The sequence below is a fragment of the Coloeus monedula genome (assembly GCF_965178545.1).
Source record: "Coloeus monedula genome assembly, contig: HAP1_SCAFFOLD_1, whole genome shotgun sequence".
NCBI classification, from domain to species: Eukaryota; Metazoa; Chordata; class Aves; order Passeriformes; family Corvidae; genus Coloeus; species Coloeus monedula.
In genome coordinates this window covers 581009-598011 of record NW_028120830.1, presented here as the reverse complement: position 1 = coordinate 598011, position 17003 = coordinate 581009, and the positions used below count along the sequence as shown (strand labels likewise).

The following is a 17003-nucleotide window of genomic DNA, read 5'->3' as shown; positions in this document are numbered from 1 at the left end:
TCTGAAATGACAGAGACATGTCTGCACCTGGGTCACATCCCTTTCAGCCACCAATTGCACAGTGACAGCTGCTCCCCTGGAGGAAAAGGAAAATGGTCTTTGGGATCATTTTAAGCACAAGCCCAAGCCCAGCGCAGTGTCAGCCCCTGCCCAGCTGCAGGTGAAGCCCAGGAGGGGAAGGAGGGATTGATTTGGGAGCTCCTGACTGCCCTCAGTGGACCTGGGCCTGGAGCCGTTCCCACCTTCCCGAGCAGCAGCTGCGGAGCAGGAGCGGTGCCCAATGTGCCCCATCGTGTTTGGGGTGGCCAGGCCGTGGGGCCTGGGGGGCTGGGGAAGGGCTGGGGGGGCAGGTGCTGGGGCAGGGAGCAGTTGGGCTGGGGCGGGGACTCTCCAACCGCCCTGGATGTGGAACTGGAGCCCAGCAACTGCCAGAACGGCTGATGGAGCCCCAGCAGGTGAGTGGGGAAGGGGCAGCTCTCCCTGTGCCAGGCCCAGAGGGGCTCTGCGTGGGCCTGGGCTGTCCCACGGGGAACAGTTCCCTTTGGGAACAACAGGGCATTCCCGGGGGGCTGTTCCAGAGCTGGCGGCAGCTTTGGTGCTGGCCTGGGGACAGGCCTGGCAGGGAATGGGGACTCCTGGCCATGCCAGGGCACACCCACATCTCCTCCTGCCATCAGCACGGCCACTACCGAGGGAGCAGCTTTCCACTGCATTCCCAGCACCCCAGTTTAGAGCCAGCCTCAGCACCTGCCAGAGGCTGCAATGGGTTTCTCCCAGTCCCCTCCCAGATGATTCCTTGCGGCCCAGAGGAGCCCACAGGAAGGATCAGAGGGTGCTCAGGGGGCTGGAGCTCTGGGAAAGGCTGGGACAGCTGGGACCACTCTGCCTGACGAAGGCTTGGGAGAGACCTTAGAGCTCCTTCCAGCACCTGAAGGGACTCAGGAAGAGCCCGGGAGGGACTTTGCAAGGACCTGCAGGGACAGCACAAGGGGGAATGGCTTCCAACTGACAAAGGGCAGGGTTCAATTGGAGATTGAGAAGAAATTCCTCCCTGGAGGAGGAATGGTGAGGAGGGTGGAGAGGCCCTGGCACAGGTTGCCCCCAGCAAACAGAAGTTGCCCTGGAAATATTCAAAGTCAGGCTGGATGGGGCTCTGAACAACTTCCCTTCTGGTGTTCTAATCAGGTAAGACAGTTGCTGCAGGTTGTTTCATTTTCAAACTCTGGGGCTGAAAGGATTCCTAAGGAGGGCAGGAAGAGCTAAGCTGGAATTCCTGAGCTGAGGAAGGCTGGGAAAACATTTAGGACCAAGTGCCTCAGGGACAGCCATGCAAACCTGAGTGTGCTCATCCCTGTATTCTTCCAGGTGGTCCAGGAGCTTGGAGTGAGCGAGCAGTTCCCTTCTCCCATGTCTTCTCAACAGGGATCTTCCTCAACAGCCTCTGAGGTGAGTACAACTCTGCTGAGCTGACTCAGGAGCGTTTTGAAATGGGACTTAAGGGAAAGGAACTGCAGGAACCCTGCAAAGGGGAAGCTGCTCAGCCATGGCTCTCCTGTCCGTGAGTGGGGTTCATTTCTCTGTGCCTGACTTCTGGATCCCCACTGTACCTCCGAGGAGACTTCTTTCCTCTGCTTGGTCAGTTTAACAACGTCTTTGACAGTGAACATGTACAACTATCACAGGAATCTGATCTCAGAGGGCACTGTTTAATTCTGCTGTGGTCACAGTATTCCATGTCCTAAGCATATGCAATGTGCTCAGTGCAGAAATAGATTTCATAGGTTTAAGTAGATTTTGAAATTGGTTCTCAGTCAGGGAACACCCGTTCTTGTTGGGATCAGAAGAGGCATCTCAGGTGGTACTTTGGAATAGGTGAAAGGGTTAAGATCACTGTCCTTGTGAAAGCATTATGAAAGCATAAGATACAGTGTTAAAAGTTAGCAAATGTTAGCCATAAGCTTAAGACACGGAATGTAACTTGGCAAGACAAAACTTGCAAGAATGAAGGACAAAGCTTGCTAAAACCAGTGAAGAAACTGCTGAAACAGCTGAGACTGGGCATGCCTAGAGGAGAAAGGTGAAAAGCGCACAGTGGAGAAGACACACGGCCTTCATCAAGACACCCCCTGAGGAAGACTTGAAGCCTTCCTCAGCACAACCACGAGGGAGCCCTGTGCTCTGCGTGTGCTAATGACAATAAATGAGTTCCAAAAAATAGTTTGCATAACCACGCCTTTTCTAAAGGAAATAATGAATATACATAAAATGTAACCGTATATTGTAATCCGCCGTGTGCCTGGGGTGGGTGTGTGCTAGGAGGAGCGATCCCCGCACAGCCGGCACCGAATAAAGCAAATGCCTGCTCTTGGACTCCGTCTCACAAGCGTCCCTCGGCTCGGTTTGGAGCGATTCATAGGACAGAATACCTGCCCTCCTTTTAGCAGGATAAGGCAGAGAAGGAACATTAGATCTCCACTCAGGACTATGAAAAGACATTTTTTTCCCAGATACTTGCATTTTATTTCATTCTGTTCTCTTTCCTTCATTAAATTAAATGTAATAATATGTTCCAAATCTATTTATCCCAATGCATCCAGTAAAGTTAAAAGAATGAAAGGCAACTAATTGTAACATATTGCCCCTTCATGTCACCCTATTTGGTGCTAAAATCCATGGTAAAGCATTTTCCAAAATCACTTCTGGAAACAAAACAAAGCTTTCCTGGGACATTTTGCAAAGGCAAGTTGTGACAAGCACAAAGGGGAATGGCTTTAAGGTGAAAGAGATTTAGATTGGATTTTAGGAAGAAACTCTTGGCTGTGAGGGTGCTGAGGCCCTGGCACAGGCTGTCCAGAGAAGCAGTGGCTGCCCCATCCCTGTAAGGGTCCAAGGCCAGGCTGGATGGGGCTTGGAGTGACCTGGGATAGTGGAAGGTGCCCCTGCCCATGGCAGAGGGGTGGAATGAGATGATCCTTGAGGTCCCTTCCAACCCAAACCATGCTGGGGTTCTCTGAAATGACTTTAAATCGCACGATTCTCCTGTCACCTCCTGCTCCTTCTCTTGCAGGAGGCAGAAGAGCACAAAGAACGACCGCAGAGTGGCGCAGATAAAGCAGAAAGCCATGGAAATCTGTCCCGGACGAACGCAGAAACAGCAGCAGAGAGCGGCACAGGGACATTCCCGGGCCCTCCGCTTGCCATTGCTCTCTCCAGACTCAGGGAAATAGAAGCGGAGCTGATCTGCGCTGAGGAGGCGGACACTGAGGCGGAGCCTGGCGAGCCGCTGATGTCTGCAGTGCCAGCAGCAGCGGGCCAGGCTCCTGCCCCAGCCGCAGGGGACAGCGTGTGGCACCGCGCTGGCCCTGCGCTCCAGGCCGCCCTGCGGGACGGCAGCGCTCGGTACACGCAGCGCGATTTCGCAGCAGCCGCGGCCAAATTCTCCACGGCACTGGAGGTACGGGGCTAAAGGGGTGTGACCCCCCGGGAAAGCCACGGCGGGGCTGTCCCGGCACTCCCTGGGGCAGGAATAGCAAAGGGAACCAGGAGCACCAACCTGGAATGCTTAGGGTTGAAGAGAAATCCCGAGATGCAATTTCACCGGAGATGTGAAAATTAGGAGTTCTAAATAAACCGCAGAAGGGGGGAAGTGTTGGACTGAACCAGAGAATCTCAAGTAATTGTGTATTTTTCTCCAAGTTCTGAACTGTATTAATGTGTAGAGGAAATGGAAGTCCCAAAGCATGAAAAACATGCTCCTCTTTTTAATCCCAGCATTGTTTAATCAGCAACAAATGCCCTCTCAATACTTGGGAGTTTTCACTCTGCCCTAGATAACGTTTTCTCTCCACTCTGACTCCAATCTCTTCAGCCAGGCACTTGAAACCCTGAGAAAGGGACCGCCTGCACTTCTTTTAGCACTGTTCTGCCAAACTTCATTCAAAAGCATTTGTCAAATATTAGGGGCTTTCCAGTTCACAAGCAACTATCCTATCCTCAAATATCCTATCCCTAACTGTTTTTTTCTACAATACTGAAGTAATTTTTTTTAAGTGATAAATACTACAGCAGCTAGTGAGTAAAATGATAAAGTATTGTCATTTTAAAGTGCTTTTTTGCCCCCTATATTCTGAAATGAGCTGTGGTAGGGACAGCACCACGGGTCACTTAAGAGGAAAGGAAGGCTTGTCTGCTCCTAAGAGGAAAGGCTGGTGAATGGACATACCAGGAAAAGGGATGAAGAAATGAATCCCTGGGATTGCGGACAGAGTGATTGGGACATCACAGAATTGTAGGGCTGGGGCTTCTCAGCAGTCTCTTAATCCAGCTTTCCCCAGAAGCAAGAAACAAAACATCCCTGAAAGACCTTTCTGTCCTCTGTACTGATTTTTGTAATGCTGACTTTAGTTAGAGCCACAGTCTATGAGAGTTCAGTTTTCTCCACTGATCAGTCACAAAAAGTATTGCCACCTAGCAGCACATGGTGTATTCTAATATTTGGAAATCATGGTTTTGTTTCATGTGCAGCTTTGCAGTAAAGGCTTTGCTACAGAGGACCCCTTGAAGTCCTCTGCAGATGATATTTCCAGGCTTGCCAGTTGGATTGAGTCAAAGCTCGTCATCTGCTACTTAAAACTGGGGCAGCCTGACCTTGCTCTGCAACATTCACACAGGTGAGAGAAAATATGGATTAGATTCACTGCTAAGACCAAAATGCAACATGAAACAAAGACTAGGAATAACTGCAGTGCAGGAAGAGCCAGTCTAATGGTGAGAAAAGAAGGATCAGGAAAACACACCTTACATGTGGCACTGGTGTTTACATTGGCCTAATGGCATCTGTTGAAGTGAAGGGTCTAGTACACAGGCCAAGGTTCACCCCCCACATTGCACCTATGCCTTGTACAAAGAGTATTTCAAAATAACTCAGGTTCACCTTCTGAAACATTCCAGATGCACAGTGTTTCCAGGGAGATGGGCCAGACACCTGCTGCTCCTGCCTGGGGAGCTGGGGGTTAACAAGAACTTGTGCTGTAGCAGTTTTACTTATGCTACCTCCACGCCGAAGGCAAGAGAGAATATTGCCCCAGAAACATTTCTTCTAGAATACACAAACCCCTAATGAAATTGCATTTAGGATAAAGCCACAATGAAATTAACCTTGAAGTAATATTTTTAGTACTGTTTTCTTCATCGACCACAGCTGGAGAGAGAGGGAGAGGGAGAGAGAGTTCACCTGACATTGGAGATGTAGCATGGAGTTGTAGAGCAGAAGTGCATACAGCGTCTGCCTCAGTCACCGTTTGATTCTTAGAAGCTTTAATGACGTAAGAAACCTCAGTCTAAGCCTGTCCATTCCTCTTCTGTCTCCAAGGAGCATCATTCAGAACCCCTCTCACTTCCGCAGTCACCTGCGCCAAGCCGCTTGCTTTCGGTGCCTGCACAGATACTCGGAGGCTGCAAGGTACTTCTGCTGCTCGGGCTTCCACAGGGCTCCTCTGCATCCCTTTCCGTGCAGCTCTCGGCAGTGACACATCCTCCAAGAGCCAGGCTTTTCCAAAATCCGTAGGAACTTTGCACTGGCTTTGTGGATGTGATCTCAGGGGCAGCAGAGCTCCAGTCTTCCCAGTTCGTGTTAACGTGAATAATCCCACTTGCAGCCCTAAATGACATCCAGGGCTATTTGCTGGCAAGAGTTCAGCGAGCTAAAAATGTGTTTGCTGGTACTTTTCTAAAAGTTGGACAAGGACTTGGAGTTCTGTGTAACCTTTGGTATCAACCTCACATGACACTCTGTGACCAGGACCTCCTTTCAGTCTGGCCACAGATCCCCTTCTCTGCCTGCACACTCCTCTGCTGCTTTTGTCCTCAGGAGCGCCATGGTCGCGCAGTATCTGTACGTCTTGGCTGAAGGCGCTGGGCCGGAGACCAGTGACCTCATCCAGCTGTACTGGCAGGTAACAACTGACAGCCTGGGAAGGAATCACAGGATATGCCAAGCTGGGAGGGACCCCCAAGGACCACTGAGACCAACTCCTGGCTCATGGAGTCTCCATCCAAACGAGCTGGTTGTTTGGGTTTTTTTAACTAAGTGTCTAATTGTTTTTGCCCTTTTCTAGGCTATGGCTCAAGAAGCCCTTGGTGGAGAAGTCTCTTTTTCTGTTCTGTACACACCTTTTGAGAAAGAGAAGAAGACTGACAAAATAAAGGAGGCCAACAAAAGCTTTGCTGAGAAGCACCCTGATTACGTGCAGCACATATTTACAGGTAACAGCAGTTTTCAGCTGCCCTTAAGCACTGTGGACTCTGTTTGTGTGGCTGAATTCAAAAGAGTTGGAGAGAGTTGGAAAGTTTGAGCTGCTTGGGCTCCAGACACTGTGGGGTATTGGGCAGAATATGCTTTATCTCAAGCATCAGAAAAATGAAAGCAGTTGATGCAAAAGGCTGCAGAGCCCTAAGATTCAAAGCCCAGTGAGAGCTGGATGTGTTGGTTTTGTCATCTGTGTTTTGCAAGGTTTCTGGAGACCATTTCACTCCTTCTTCGACTTCCCTTATTTTTCTCCAAAAAAGTAACTTCTCTTACAGCTGAAAAGAAAGTGGAAATTATTTTCCTTTCCCTCTGCAGATCCTCATGGAATTCACCTGTTGCCAGAGAGGGCTGAATCTCATCCTGACCAGCAGTACTTACTGACTCTGGGCTTCAGAAACAAAGAGATTGGAAAAACCGTGGAAATGTCTGTAACTCGAAAACTGCCAGTCTTTCGAGGTATGCCAACTTGCTTAAGAACTGGCCTGGCTCAGGGGTGACCCCCACAATCCTTACTAAATGAGAGGGTGAGAGGTGTCTCAGGACCCATTTCTCCATGCCAGCCGCCTTGATGGCCCAGCTCTTGCCATCCCCTCCACTCCTCCTCCAGTTCACCCAACATCCTGCCAGATCCCCTAAAGAAAAGGGAGATGAATAAACAGCCTCTGTGGTTCTGTAATTTCGCTTCATAGGCCGGAAAAGAGCTTTCAGTCCCAGCATGGAGGAAGAAGAAGAAGAAACATTTTGGCAGAACACTGGGAAAAGGATCATGGCAGCCATGGCTTTTATAGGAAGCACTAAAATAAAGGTGAGTATCCCATTCCCTTTCTGGTATGTGGTGTGTGGGAAGGACGTGTGCTGTTGGGGGGTAATTCCTGCTGCACATGCTCCTCCAGTGTCCACAAATGCTCTGTGAATTGCATTAGGAACAGAGCTCCAGTGGGTTTAGACACTTTTGAAAAGGAGTCCTAATGACGTAACAGTGACCACTTGAGAATCCCTCCACATGCAATTTTTGCCAATCATTATGGCCTATGATATTATATCCCTACTTCACATAACCACCAACACAGTTACTCTATGGGTACTTCATACCCATAGTAGACTGCACCTCCCACCCAGAGCTCCATCAAGAGTTAATCATTGCTACTTGAAACACTTCTGGTGATTGAGATCTGGATCCCTGTGGAATGAAGGATGTGAAATAATCCTCCCATCTGTTACAACCATAAGGCAGGTGATGGTAGTTACCTCTGCTCCATCCTTTCTGCCATAATGGACACAGCTTTTAGCACCCTGGCTGACAATTAGCGCAAAGGTCAACAATCAGATTTGCACATAGACGAGACTGTTTTCATGCAATTCTTAAATTATTCTCCTGAAAAAAGAAACATGAGCTAGAGATCTGGGGAAGCTCTGACTTCTCTCCTCCTAGAGGGCAGTTGCTGGAGCAGCAGCAAGCACCGGAACTCACGCACTCAGCAGAGGGAAAGGTGTGCGGGGCTTGGCCAAAAGCATCCACACTGGGGTGAGGGAAGTGGAGTGGATGGAGGGCAGATGTCCCTGAGGAAACACAGCTGCTTCTTTCCAGTGCTTTCCTGAAGCCCTTTGCTCTTGGCTTTGGATGACCAAAAGCCCCAGTTCCCAATGTACAGAGTAATGCAAGTGGCAGCTTTGGGAAAGGGGAGGATCTGTTCCTGCTGGGGGCATTCCCTTCGATGCACTTTGAGAAGTTACAGCTACAAACAGAGTGTGGGTTGGATACTGGATACACAATAAAATCCTGGTCTTTCTGAAAGCCCCAGAAAACCTGGGGCTTTAAAATTTTTTTTTGACCCCCCACTTCTCTCTTTGCTTTTGGAGGTGAGATTTCTCTATTGCAACTACAGCAGTCTCAAAAGAGTAACAGGAAGAGAAAAAACTTTGAAATCAGGCAGGTTTTGCACTCCTCATGACTCCCCTCTTCTGTAAATTAATTTGGAGAAACAGGAACACACAGTTCAAGCAGAGATAAGCAGTGAGGTCTGGTTTCCAGGGCACAGGGAAAAGAAATTATCCTGTCAGAGATGAGAACAGAGTGCTGCCTTAGGACTGCCCAAGCCAGTCCCCACTGTAGGCATTTACACTGCTGCCACACACCAGTATTTTCTATGAGCTTTACACCTTTACATTTAAATATTCTTGCTGAAACACAAGTGCATTCCCAGAAAAGCCAGGGTAAAACCCCAGCACCACTGAAGGCAGCAGCCAAGTGACTTTTTTTTTCAAGGAGGCTGGCACAGCAGCCCCGTGGTTTAGGCAAGGGCTACCCTGGTGCCACCTCCACAGCAGGAAGGACAGGGAACTGGGCTGAAACATGGGCCTACAGGTTCATAACCAGTCCCAGAGGTCGGTGTGGGACCTGCCATGGAGAGGAGGAAAGCCCCAGGAAAGAAGAGAGAGTCACTGAGTTGGAACAGCTGCCAGGTCCACATCCATCATCAGGGGAAACATATTCCCTTCCCCTTCAGTTTACAGAGCGTTCAGGGATCCCAGCGAGACCGAACCTCTGACTCAAGGAGCAGATGGCAGTGCCAGTTCTACCTGGGAAGAGAGATGGGCACAAAGCCAGAGCTGCTCTGCTGCTGGGGACTCATCCCTCTTTATGGCACTGACAGAGATTGGGCCACTTTTGTTTTCTTTAATGTATTCCATAATTGTCTTCAAGCTACAAACATGATGGTGTCTTATTTCCATCACACATAAGCTAAATTAAAAATGGCCAAACTTCAGCTACAGACTCAAGCATTACAACTTACTTGGAGAGGAAAAAATAATATATTTGGGATTTAACAGAACAAACATTTCTTTCTGCTGCCCTCTTCCTCATTTGCGGATGCAAACGTGCAATCCAGCTTCTTGTTCTGCTCAGGTTGGTTTTGACCAAACCATCTCAGTGCTAAAGCCAAGCTCATTAAACCATGGCAACAATTAAGTCAATTCTGCCCCCTCGGTTTTGCAGCCACACAGCCTGGAGTTCACTATGTCATTTATACACACACTGCTCTGGCTCAGATGTGAAGGGAAAGCCTGGACATGCTTCAAGCCTGACGTTCCTGGCTGCCTGGAGGTCAGAGAGCACCTCTGTAGGTTTTAGTTCCTCCAGGGTCTGTCTTTGAAACCATAGATTGGCTTGTCTGTGCCCAAACCATGAGCTGACACCCTGCACCCTTTTGTCAGCCTCCTTCCTGAGACTGAAAAGCCATCCAGGAAAGTCAGGTGATGTTCAGTGGAAGGGGTGATGGAAAAGACCTTTCCAAAGGAGAAACCTGCATTAGTTTTTGTCATCTGCTGTCTCCCCTTCCCATGTATCATGATGACATCTTTGTTTTCCTAGTCCTACTAGAGAGGTTATAGCAAGAAAGTCTTTTTGTTCCCTTTCTAAAGCCTGTCCCAACAGCGTGGCCTGAAAGGTGCTGGATGGCACACTGCTGAGAGCAGGACCAGCACAAACACTGATGAGAAGCCTTGAGGCACAGGAGTCCAAGGATCAGGGTGCTCCCAGTGCCTCTCCTCTCACCTCCTCTCTTTTCCCGGGCAAACAGGATGAGCGTGGCCCATGTGCACAGGCCATCGAGCAGTTCCACCACGCCAGCCTGCTCAGCCGCCTGCAGAGACGGGAGGAACAGGCCCAGGTGATGACCCAGGCAATGGCTGAGCTGGCGACTGCTCCCTACCTGCAGAGAGTCTCTCAGGAGGATGACAAGCTGGTAGGTTTTGATTTCCAGCACTTGTTTTGGCCTCTGCGAGCTGGGAGACAGAGCAGGAAGGGCCAGGGCAGAGTTCTGTATTTCCACCCTGTGCTCTGGAAGTCGTTTGTCCAATGTGGGGACCTGAAAGAGTTCTCAAATCCTCCTTCAGTGCTTTGAGAGAGGAGGTGCTGATGACCTGCAAGGGTGATTGATAGAGCCACCAGGACTCACCTGTCAGTATCTATGGAAAATGCCTTCTCTGCCCCCGAAACCTCCCCAAATCAGTCTGGAAAAATGATTGCAATGATTCAGGTCATGGTGCCCTGACATCTCTGACCTCAGAAGGCACCTGCAGCAAAACAGCCTGAATCCGGGTAGAGCTGAGAAGGAGAGGGGGAAAGGAGGGAAAATTGATTTTCTGTGCTGGATCCATGCACCACATACTCCCTGTCTCAGAACAAAACTGTCTGCCTGCTCATGGTAACTTGTCAGACTTGCTGCAGAGGTGCCCCAAGACAGTGAAGAACCCATGAGAAACATGGACTGGGCCCTTGGCTGAGCCAACCCAGCTCCAGCAAGGGTCAGCAGTGGGATGATGGCTGGAGCCAACGAGGCCAAAAGTGATGGTATCCAAGGGGGTTGGGGAAAAAAGAGGGGGGGAACATCTCCTTCTGGCTCTGCATCAGTGGCAGATGGTGTCTCTCTTCCTCCCCCAAATGGACGCCTTTGGGGAAGCCTTGTGCCTCCAAATGTGTTGGAGCACACCCAGGAATGTTGATATCTACAGACATAGTCCCAGTAGATCTTAATTCCTTGTCATGAGTAAAATGCTTGGGAAGAGACTCCAAAACCTTTTGTTTGGATTCACTTTAACTAACTCAACATTTTGGAAGAGAATTTTTTAGAGTGGAGCCAATAGCACAGGTCTCAAGTATCAGCTTTTCCCAGTTTGTTCCTAAACACTGATGCTAAGGGCAGGACAGCCTGGATCCAATCCTTGTCTCTCTGTCTCTGAATTATCTGAACCATAGTTGGGAAGGGTGCAGGGTGAGGCAATGCTAGGACTACCCTGGAAGGGGACTGTGGGGAGGGATTACTCCAGTATTTTAGATCCACAAGAACGCAGTGCAAGGGCTGAAGCAAAGATGAGTTGGCTGTGCTCACTGTGTGAAAGACGAGTCACAAAATCATCAGCGTGCAAATTATTTTAATTGGGATATAATTTGTGTATTCAGAGAAATGATTTCTCTGTGAATTCCACACCAATTGTTTGTATCTTGGTGCCACAGCTGCAGTCACTGATGGCAGATGCTGTGGACATCCTCGCAGGAAGAAGTGGAGAGCGTGTGTGGACTAAAATACAGAAGGTAAGAGCCTGCAGCAGAGGGCAGGAGAGCAGATGGTTCCTTGGGCAGGAAATGTCCCTAACTCTGGTCTGTTGAAAAGGCAGAAAAGAGAGGATGTGCCAGGTGAAACCTGATGCCATGCCTTGACCTCTGTCCATGCTCAGGCTTGGGAGTCATCGAGGGTCTGACTGCATCCCTGCTGTGCAAACAGCATCCCAGCTGTTCAGCTGCACCGGGCACTGATGTCAGTGCAGTGTCAGGCACTGATGTCAGCAACTGATGTGCCAGATGAGTTCTTATTTGGGGGGCTGGAGCCAACACCTATTCTATGAATATGAAAAGCACAGGCAGACCATGCCAAACCACAGTTCCAGGTAGGAACATCATTCCTCTGCTGCTTCCGGGTGGCATCCCCAGCAGGGCAGCCACTGCTGGATGGTCCTAAAGGAGCTGCTGTAAATCCTGCTGCTGTTCCAGTGTCCCCTTTGTCCTCACTCCACAGCCCACCCATCACCTGGGACACGTTTTCCTTCCTCTTTCTGCCCTTTGTGCTCACCCAGACACCAACACTACCCCCAAAATAGAACAGGCAGAGGAATGTTGTGCCGACATTTTAATTTGGTCTCTGGCTGAAGAGTCCTGGCGGCTCAGTGGTTATGGTTAATAGCGCCAAGCCCTGCACTGGGCCTTTCTATTAGGGGATCAGTCTTCCCCAGACTTGCCATATGCTTTTGGCCAGTGCATGATTTCCTAGGCTTTTATTTCAACTTGTTCAAAATGAGGCTGGCACCAGGAATCCTCTCTCTGATCCTCTGCATGTTTTTATGCCAAGCACATCACAGCAAAGGCAATCCATGAGGTTCTTTGGAGAGCCCAAAGCTTCCTGTGCACCTGTGGCCATGGATCTCTTGGCAGCAAAGGAGCCACAGCCCGGGCACAAGTGCCCATCAAGCTTCAGCAGCACTGCAGAAAACTCTTTTCTGTGGCATCATGGACGGTGCTATGTGCAGCCCATCCCCTGAACAGGTCCCCTTAGCCAGCCCTGTAGGCATGAGGAGGAGGCAGAGCTTCTCTCCCAGACTCCTTGTGCCCTCAGCACCCCAGGGCAGCAGATGGAATTGTGCCTAAACTTTCCTGCTTGCCTCTCTCAAAAACACATCCCCCTCACCGACCCAAACCATGGCCAGAGCGTGTGGCACAGCTCCAATCCAAGGCCAGGGCTGAGGAGCACTTTAGGGACAACTCAGGACACGGATCAATACAAGAGGAAGCCATGCTTGGATTAATTCCCAGTCCATTCTTCTGTGCTGTGTCTGAAGAAGGCACACTGCACTGGATGCCTGTCAGCACGGTAGAGCAGGAGTTTGTTGGTTTTTTTTTTAATTATTTCAGCTTAAAATGCAATGGGCAGATTGATTCTTTAGATTCTCCCATGATGCAGGGTTTGCATCTTGAGTGGAGCTCCGTGTGAAGGGAGTCTGTTCCACAGCAATGAAGTAACTGAATCCAAACAGAAAGGGAGAAAACAAAAATAATGACCAAGTCAGGTACCACTGCTGCAGCCAGTTGCCCAAGAGGAGCCTTCATGTGTTTCTGTTTCTAATGACTGTTAGTTTTGAAATCAACTAATTGCAGAAGCTTTTGAAGTTTTTATAGAGGCGAATGGAGTTGCTTGTGACACCACTTCTTTCTAATTGCAGGTGGCACTAATTGAAGAGTACTTGAGGGAAGGAGAAGAGCATTACTTAAGGACCCCACACATGCAAATACCTGGAATGGAAAACATGAACTGGACTCCAAGGGGACAGGGATATTTGAGACTGAAAAATACAAACATGTTCATTCCCAACCCACGAAGCTTGGCCACAGGGCCAAAAAAAAGACGCATAGCTTTTGCAAAAAGTTGATTTTGTAGGTATTTTGTAGCTATTGATATCAATTTGGTAGATGTTAATCTTATTTTAAATTACATTAACTTGAAAAACCGTTGAAGTTGTATTAATTTAAATTATATTTATTATTTATTATATATATATTTTATATTATATATTATATATTATATATTATATATTATATATTATATATTATATTATATTATATAATATATATTATATATTATATATTATATATTACATATATTATATATATTATATTATATATATTCAATTATTATTAGTTTAAATTATATTCAGTTGTATTTAACTATATAAATTTAACTTGTATTAATTTAAATTAAAGTGGTATTAAGTAGTATTTACTTGCATTAACTTGAAGTTGTATTAAATTCAAATTGCATTCATTTGTATTTACTTTTATTAATTTTAAGTTGTATGAATTTAAACATATTGTATTAAACTGTATTTAACTGTATAAATTTAAGTTGTATTAGTTTAAATTTAAGTGGTATTAAGTAGTATTTACTTGCATTAAGTTGTATGAATTTTAAATTCAGATTGCATTCATTTGTATTTACTTGTATTAAAATTGTATGAATCTACACTTGTATTTAACTGTATTTAGGTGCATAAATTTAAGTTATACTAATTTAAATGGTATCAAATAGTATTTACTTGCATTAACTTTAGTTGTATGAATTTAAATTGTACTAAATTCTTTATCTATTGCATAAAACTAAGTTGTATCAGTTTAAATTTAAATGACGTTAAATAGTATTTACTTGCATTAACTGTTAGATATGAAATAAGGTTTACATTGCATTAAATTGGATTTACTTGTATTAATTTTAAGTTGTATGAGTTTCAATTTAAATTCTATTTAATGTTGCAAACTTTTAAGCTGTATTTGTTTAAACGTCAGTTGTATTAAATTGTACTTTATGGCATAAAATGTGAGTTGTAGGAATTTCAATTTAAATTCCATTCAGTTGTGATCAATTTTACTACACTGTATTGACTCTAACATTGTAAGCAACACCAACCTTCTGCTCTGAGCGTATCCCGTGTCCAAGCTCTGTCACATCCTGCCCGAGCAGCTCTGGACACAGGGATCCCGCACCCTCAGCCGGGCGAACGGAGCCTCCCTTGCCTTCCCTGCAGCCGCCGGGACGCTCCCAAGGGGAAAAGCGGCAGCCGGGCCCTGGAGGCGGCGGAAGCTGCGAGGGCAGAAACACAACAGCAGGGCAGCGGGAGAAAGCAAAACGGAGCCACGCTGCTGGGCCGGGATTAAGGGTGGGAAGCCCTTTGCGCTCCTGCGTGCCCCAGGGGCGGTGTTTTCCCCCACTGGATGGGAACTGGTTCCGAGCAGGGCACAAACCCTGCAGGGAGGAGCGGAGCTGCCCGTGCCTCCTCCAGAGCCCCTCTCGGGCTCAGGGCTCAGCCCCACGTCTCGCCCTCCCTCGGCAGCGCCTGTCCCGGGGGCACATCTGGCACCGCTGGGGCTGCCCGGGCACGCAGGTTCCCAGAGCCGCCGGAGCTGTCAGCGGAAGCAGAGGACAGCCCTGCTTCTCCCCAGAGACCGCCCGAGCAGCTGATGCTCCACCGGCGGCTCCAGCTCATGGGCGCCGTCCCTGCTGAGGCTCAGCTGCCTTTTGGCCACTGCCTTTGCTTTGCAAGGGAAGAACCTCACTCATCCTTACAGAAACCACATCAGGTCACGGCATTTTCTGATTCAAGGGGAAGTTTAAAACAAAAAGACTGAAAGAAAGGGAAAATCCAGCCCCAGGCCAAAGACGGAATGAAAAGTCCAGGGCCTCAAAGGTATTGAGGCACTTAATTCCCATGATCTTTTCTCACAGACAAGAGTCTGAGATATCCCACAGATTCTCAGCTGCCAGATACCATTTTGGCAGGCTCTTAGAAAAGAGTTTGGAAAACTAAGAAAGAACTGGCAAAACTCTTGGTGCTCCTTTGTTCATTGTTCAAGGAGTAAGTAGAAAGAAACCTTTTTGCGAAAATCTGAGCTCCTTAAACATGCAGGACAGAGAAAAGAAGAATTCTTGCTCTTTGGAAACTTCTTTTGCCATGGAGTTGGTTTTTTCAGGAGAGGTTTGTTGCCTCTCAGAGGCGTAGCGATCTGGTTCAGGAACGGCACGACGACCACCTCAGATCGTTCGGGTCATCAGCTCACAGACACCAATGTGATGTACGGCAAATGGCGTTTTTTCATGGGTTACACAGGGTTAAATAACCTGGGTCTGCCACGTCACTTCCTTCTGGTCTCGTATTACCTGTAGAGGGGAGGGGTTCTACCTGTCCCGCACAACTCGATATCTTCCGAACGCCTGTCCCTAATCTCCTACATTTCCCCCGCCTCTATCCTAAATTATCCACATTTCCCCTCCCCCCATGATTGATTAAAAAACACGCAAAGTATAAATGGTATAAAATTTCAAGAACTAGTAAAAACCTACATAACAAGTCATAAAAAGTGATATAACATTTATAAAATAAATGCACTCTAGAGCAATTGCTGGCGGTCAACAAACAGAATGTTGACCTTTTCTAACAGGCTTTTAACAAATGACACCAATTTGTTCAGTATGCAAGGCCTGAAAATCAGCGTTAGGAGTAACATAGTGAGGGGGCCTATTAGAATGGAAACAAGGGTGGTCTGCCATGGAGACTGGTTAAACCATGACTCGAACCATCCTTGTTGGGCTTCTCTTTCTCTTTTTCTCTGGGCTAGTCTTTCTCTTAGTTCAGTCATTGAGTCTCGTACAACTCTGGTGTGGTCTGCATAAAAGCAGCATTCCTCTTTCAAGGCAGCACACAGGCCTCCTTGTTGCATGAGCAAGAGGTCCAGTCCTCGCCTGTTCTGCAGGACGACTTCTGAGAGCGAGGAAACAGATTTCTCTAGAAAGGAGATGGATTTTTCAATCCTTTGTAAGTCCTCATCAATAGTCATCTGCAGCTGAGAAAGTCCCTGGTGTTGGGTCACGAGGGCTGAAACACCTGTGGCCACGCCGGTGGCTCCAAGGCCGAGCAGCATTGCGATGGTTTTGCCTGTTATTATCTCTCTCTTGTGGTGCCGGCTAGGTTCTTCAAAAAGGTGGTATATTTCTTCTTCTTGGTGATACAGGACTCTAGGAACAATTAGAACTTGGACACAAAAATCAGAAATTTGTCACCCTGACTTTCAGTAGGGCAAGGGCATCCCTCCCCAACAAGGGTGGACACTTTGGCATAACATATGGGAAAAGGGTGATAGTTTTCTCCGGTCCTCTTTCGGTGCGGAGCGTTATCGCTATCAATTGGGTGCTTTTTTGGGCCCGAGATAGTCCCCCAACTCCGCCCACCATGGGGGCCTCCTCCAATTCCCAATGTATAGGCCAGTATGTTTCTGGGACAACGGTAACATCTGATCCCGTGTCAATCAAAAAGGGGAGACGAATAGCAGAGTCACCTGGGTTGTTATGGAGACAGCAAACTCCCCACACGATCGGCGGGTGGCTGCCCACCTTCATGGCCAAAGCCACCCAGGGATCTCGCTCCCAGGGGTTTGTTCCTGCTGTGCCTGGAGCGCAGACAGGTTCAACTGAGTCATTGGTTGAGCTGTGGAATTGGTCATTTCCCGGGGGGGCTGTGGATGCGGGAGCTCCATGGCCCATTGAGGGTTGGCATAGCTGGGCCGCTTCATGTCCCGAGTGGGAGGGAGCTGTGTGTG

General features: G+C 48.0%; 1 protein-coding gene across 1 annotated transcript; it reads left to right on the top strand.

Annotated features, from left to right (window-relative positions):
• Nucleotides 1–440: 440 nt before the first annotated feature.
• SPATA16 (spermatogenesis associated 16) lies at nucleotides 441–11569 on the top strand (the record flags this gene model as incomplete). Its single annotated transcript, XM_082303492.1, has 12 exons — nucleotides 441–455; nucleotides 1366–1446; nucleotides 3068–3454; nucleotides 4525–4670; nucleotides 5372–5461; nucleotides 5870–5954; nucleotides 6117–6264; nucleotides 6623–6763; nucleotides 6997–7112; nucleotides 9913–10053; nucleotides 11325–11402; nucleotides 11546–11569. 12 exons carry the CDS (start codon nucleotides 441–443, stop codon nucleotides 11567–11569), a joined length of 1452 nt encoding a protein of 483 aa, XP_082159618.1.
• Between the last annotated feature and the right edge of the window lie 5434 nt (nucleotides 11570–17003).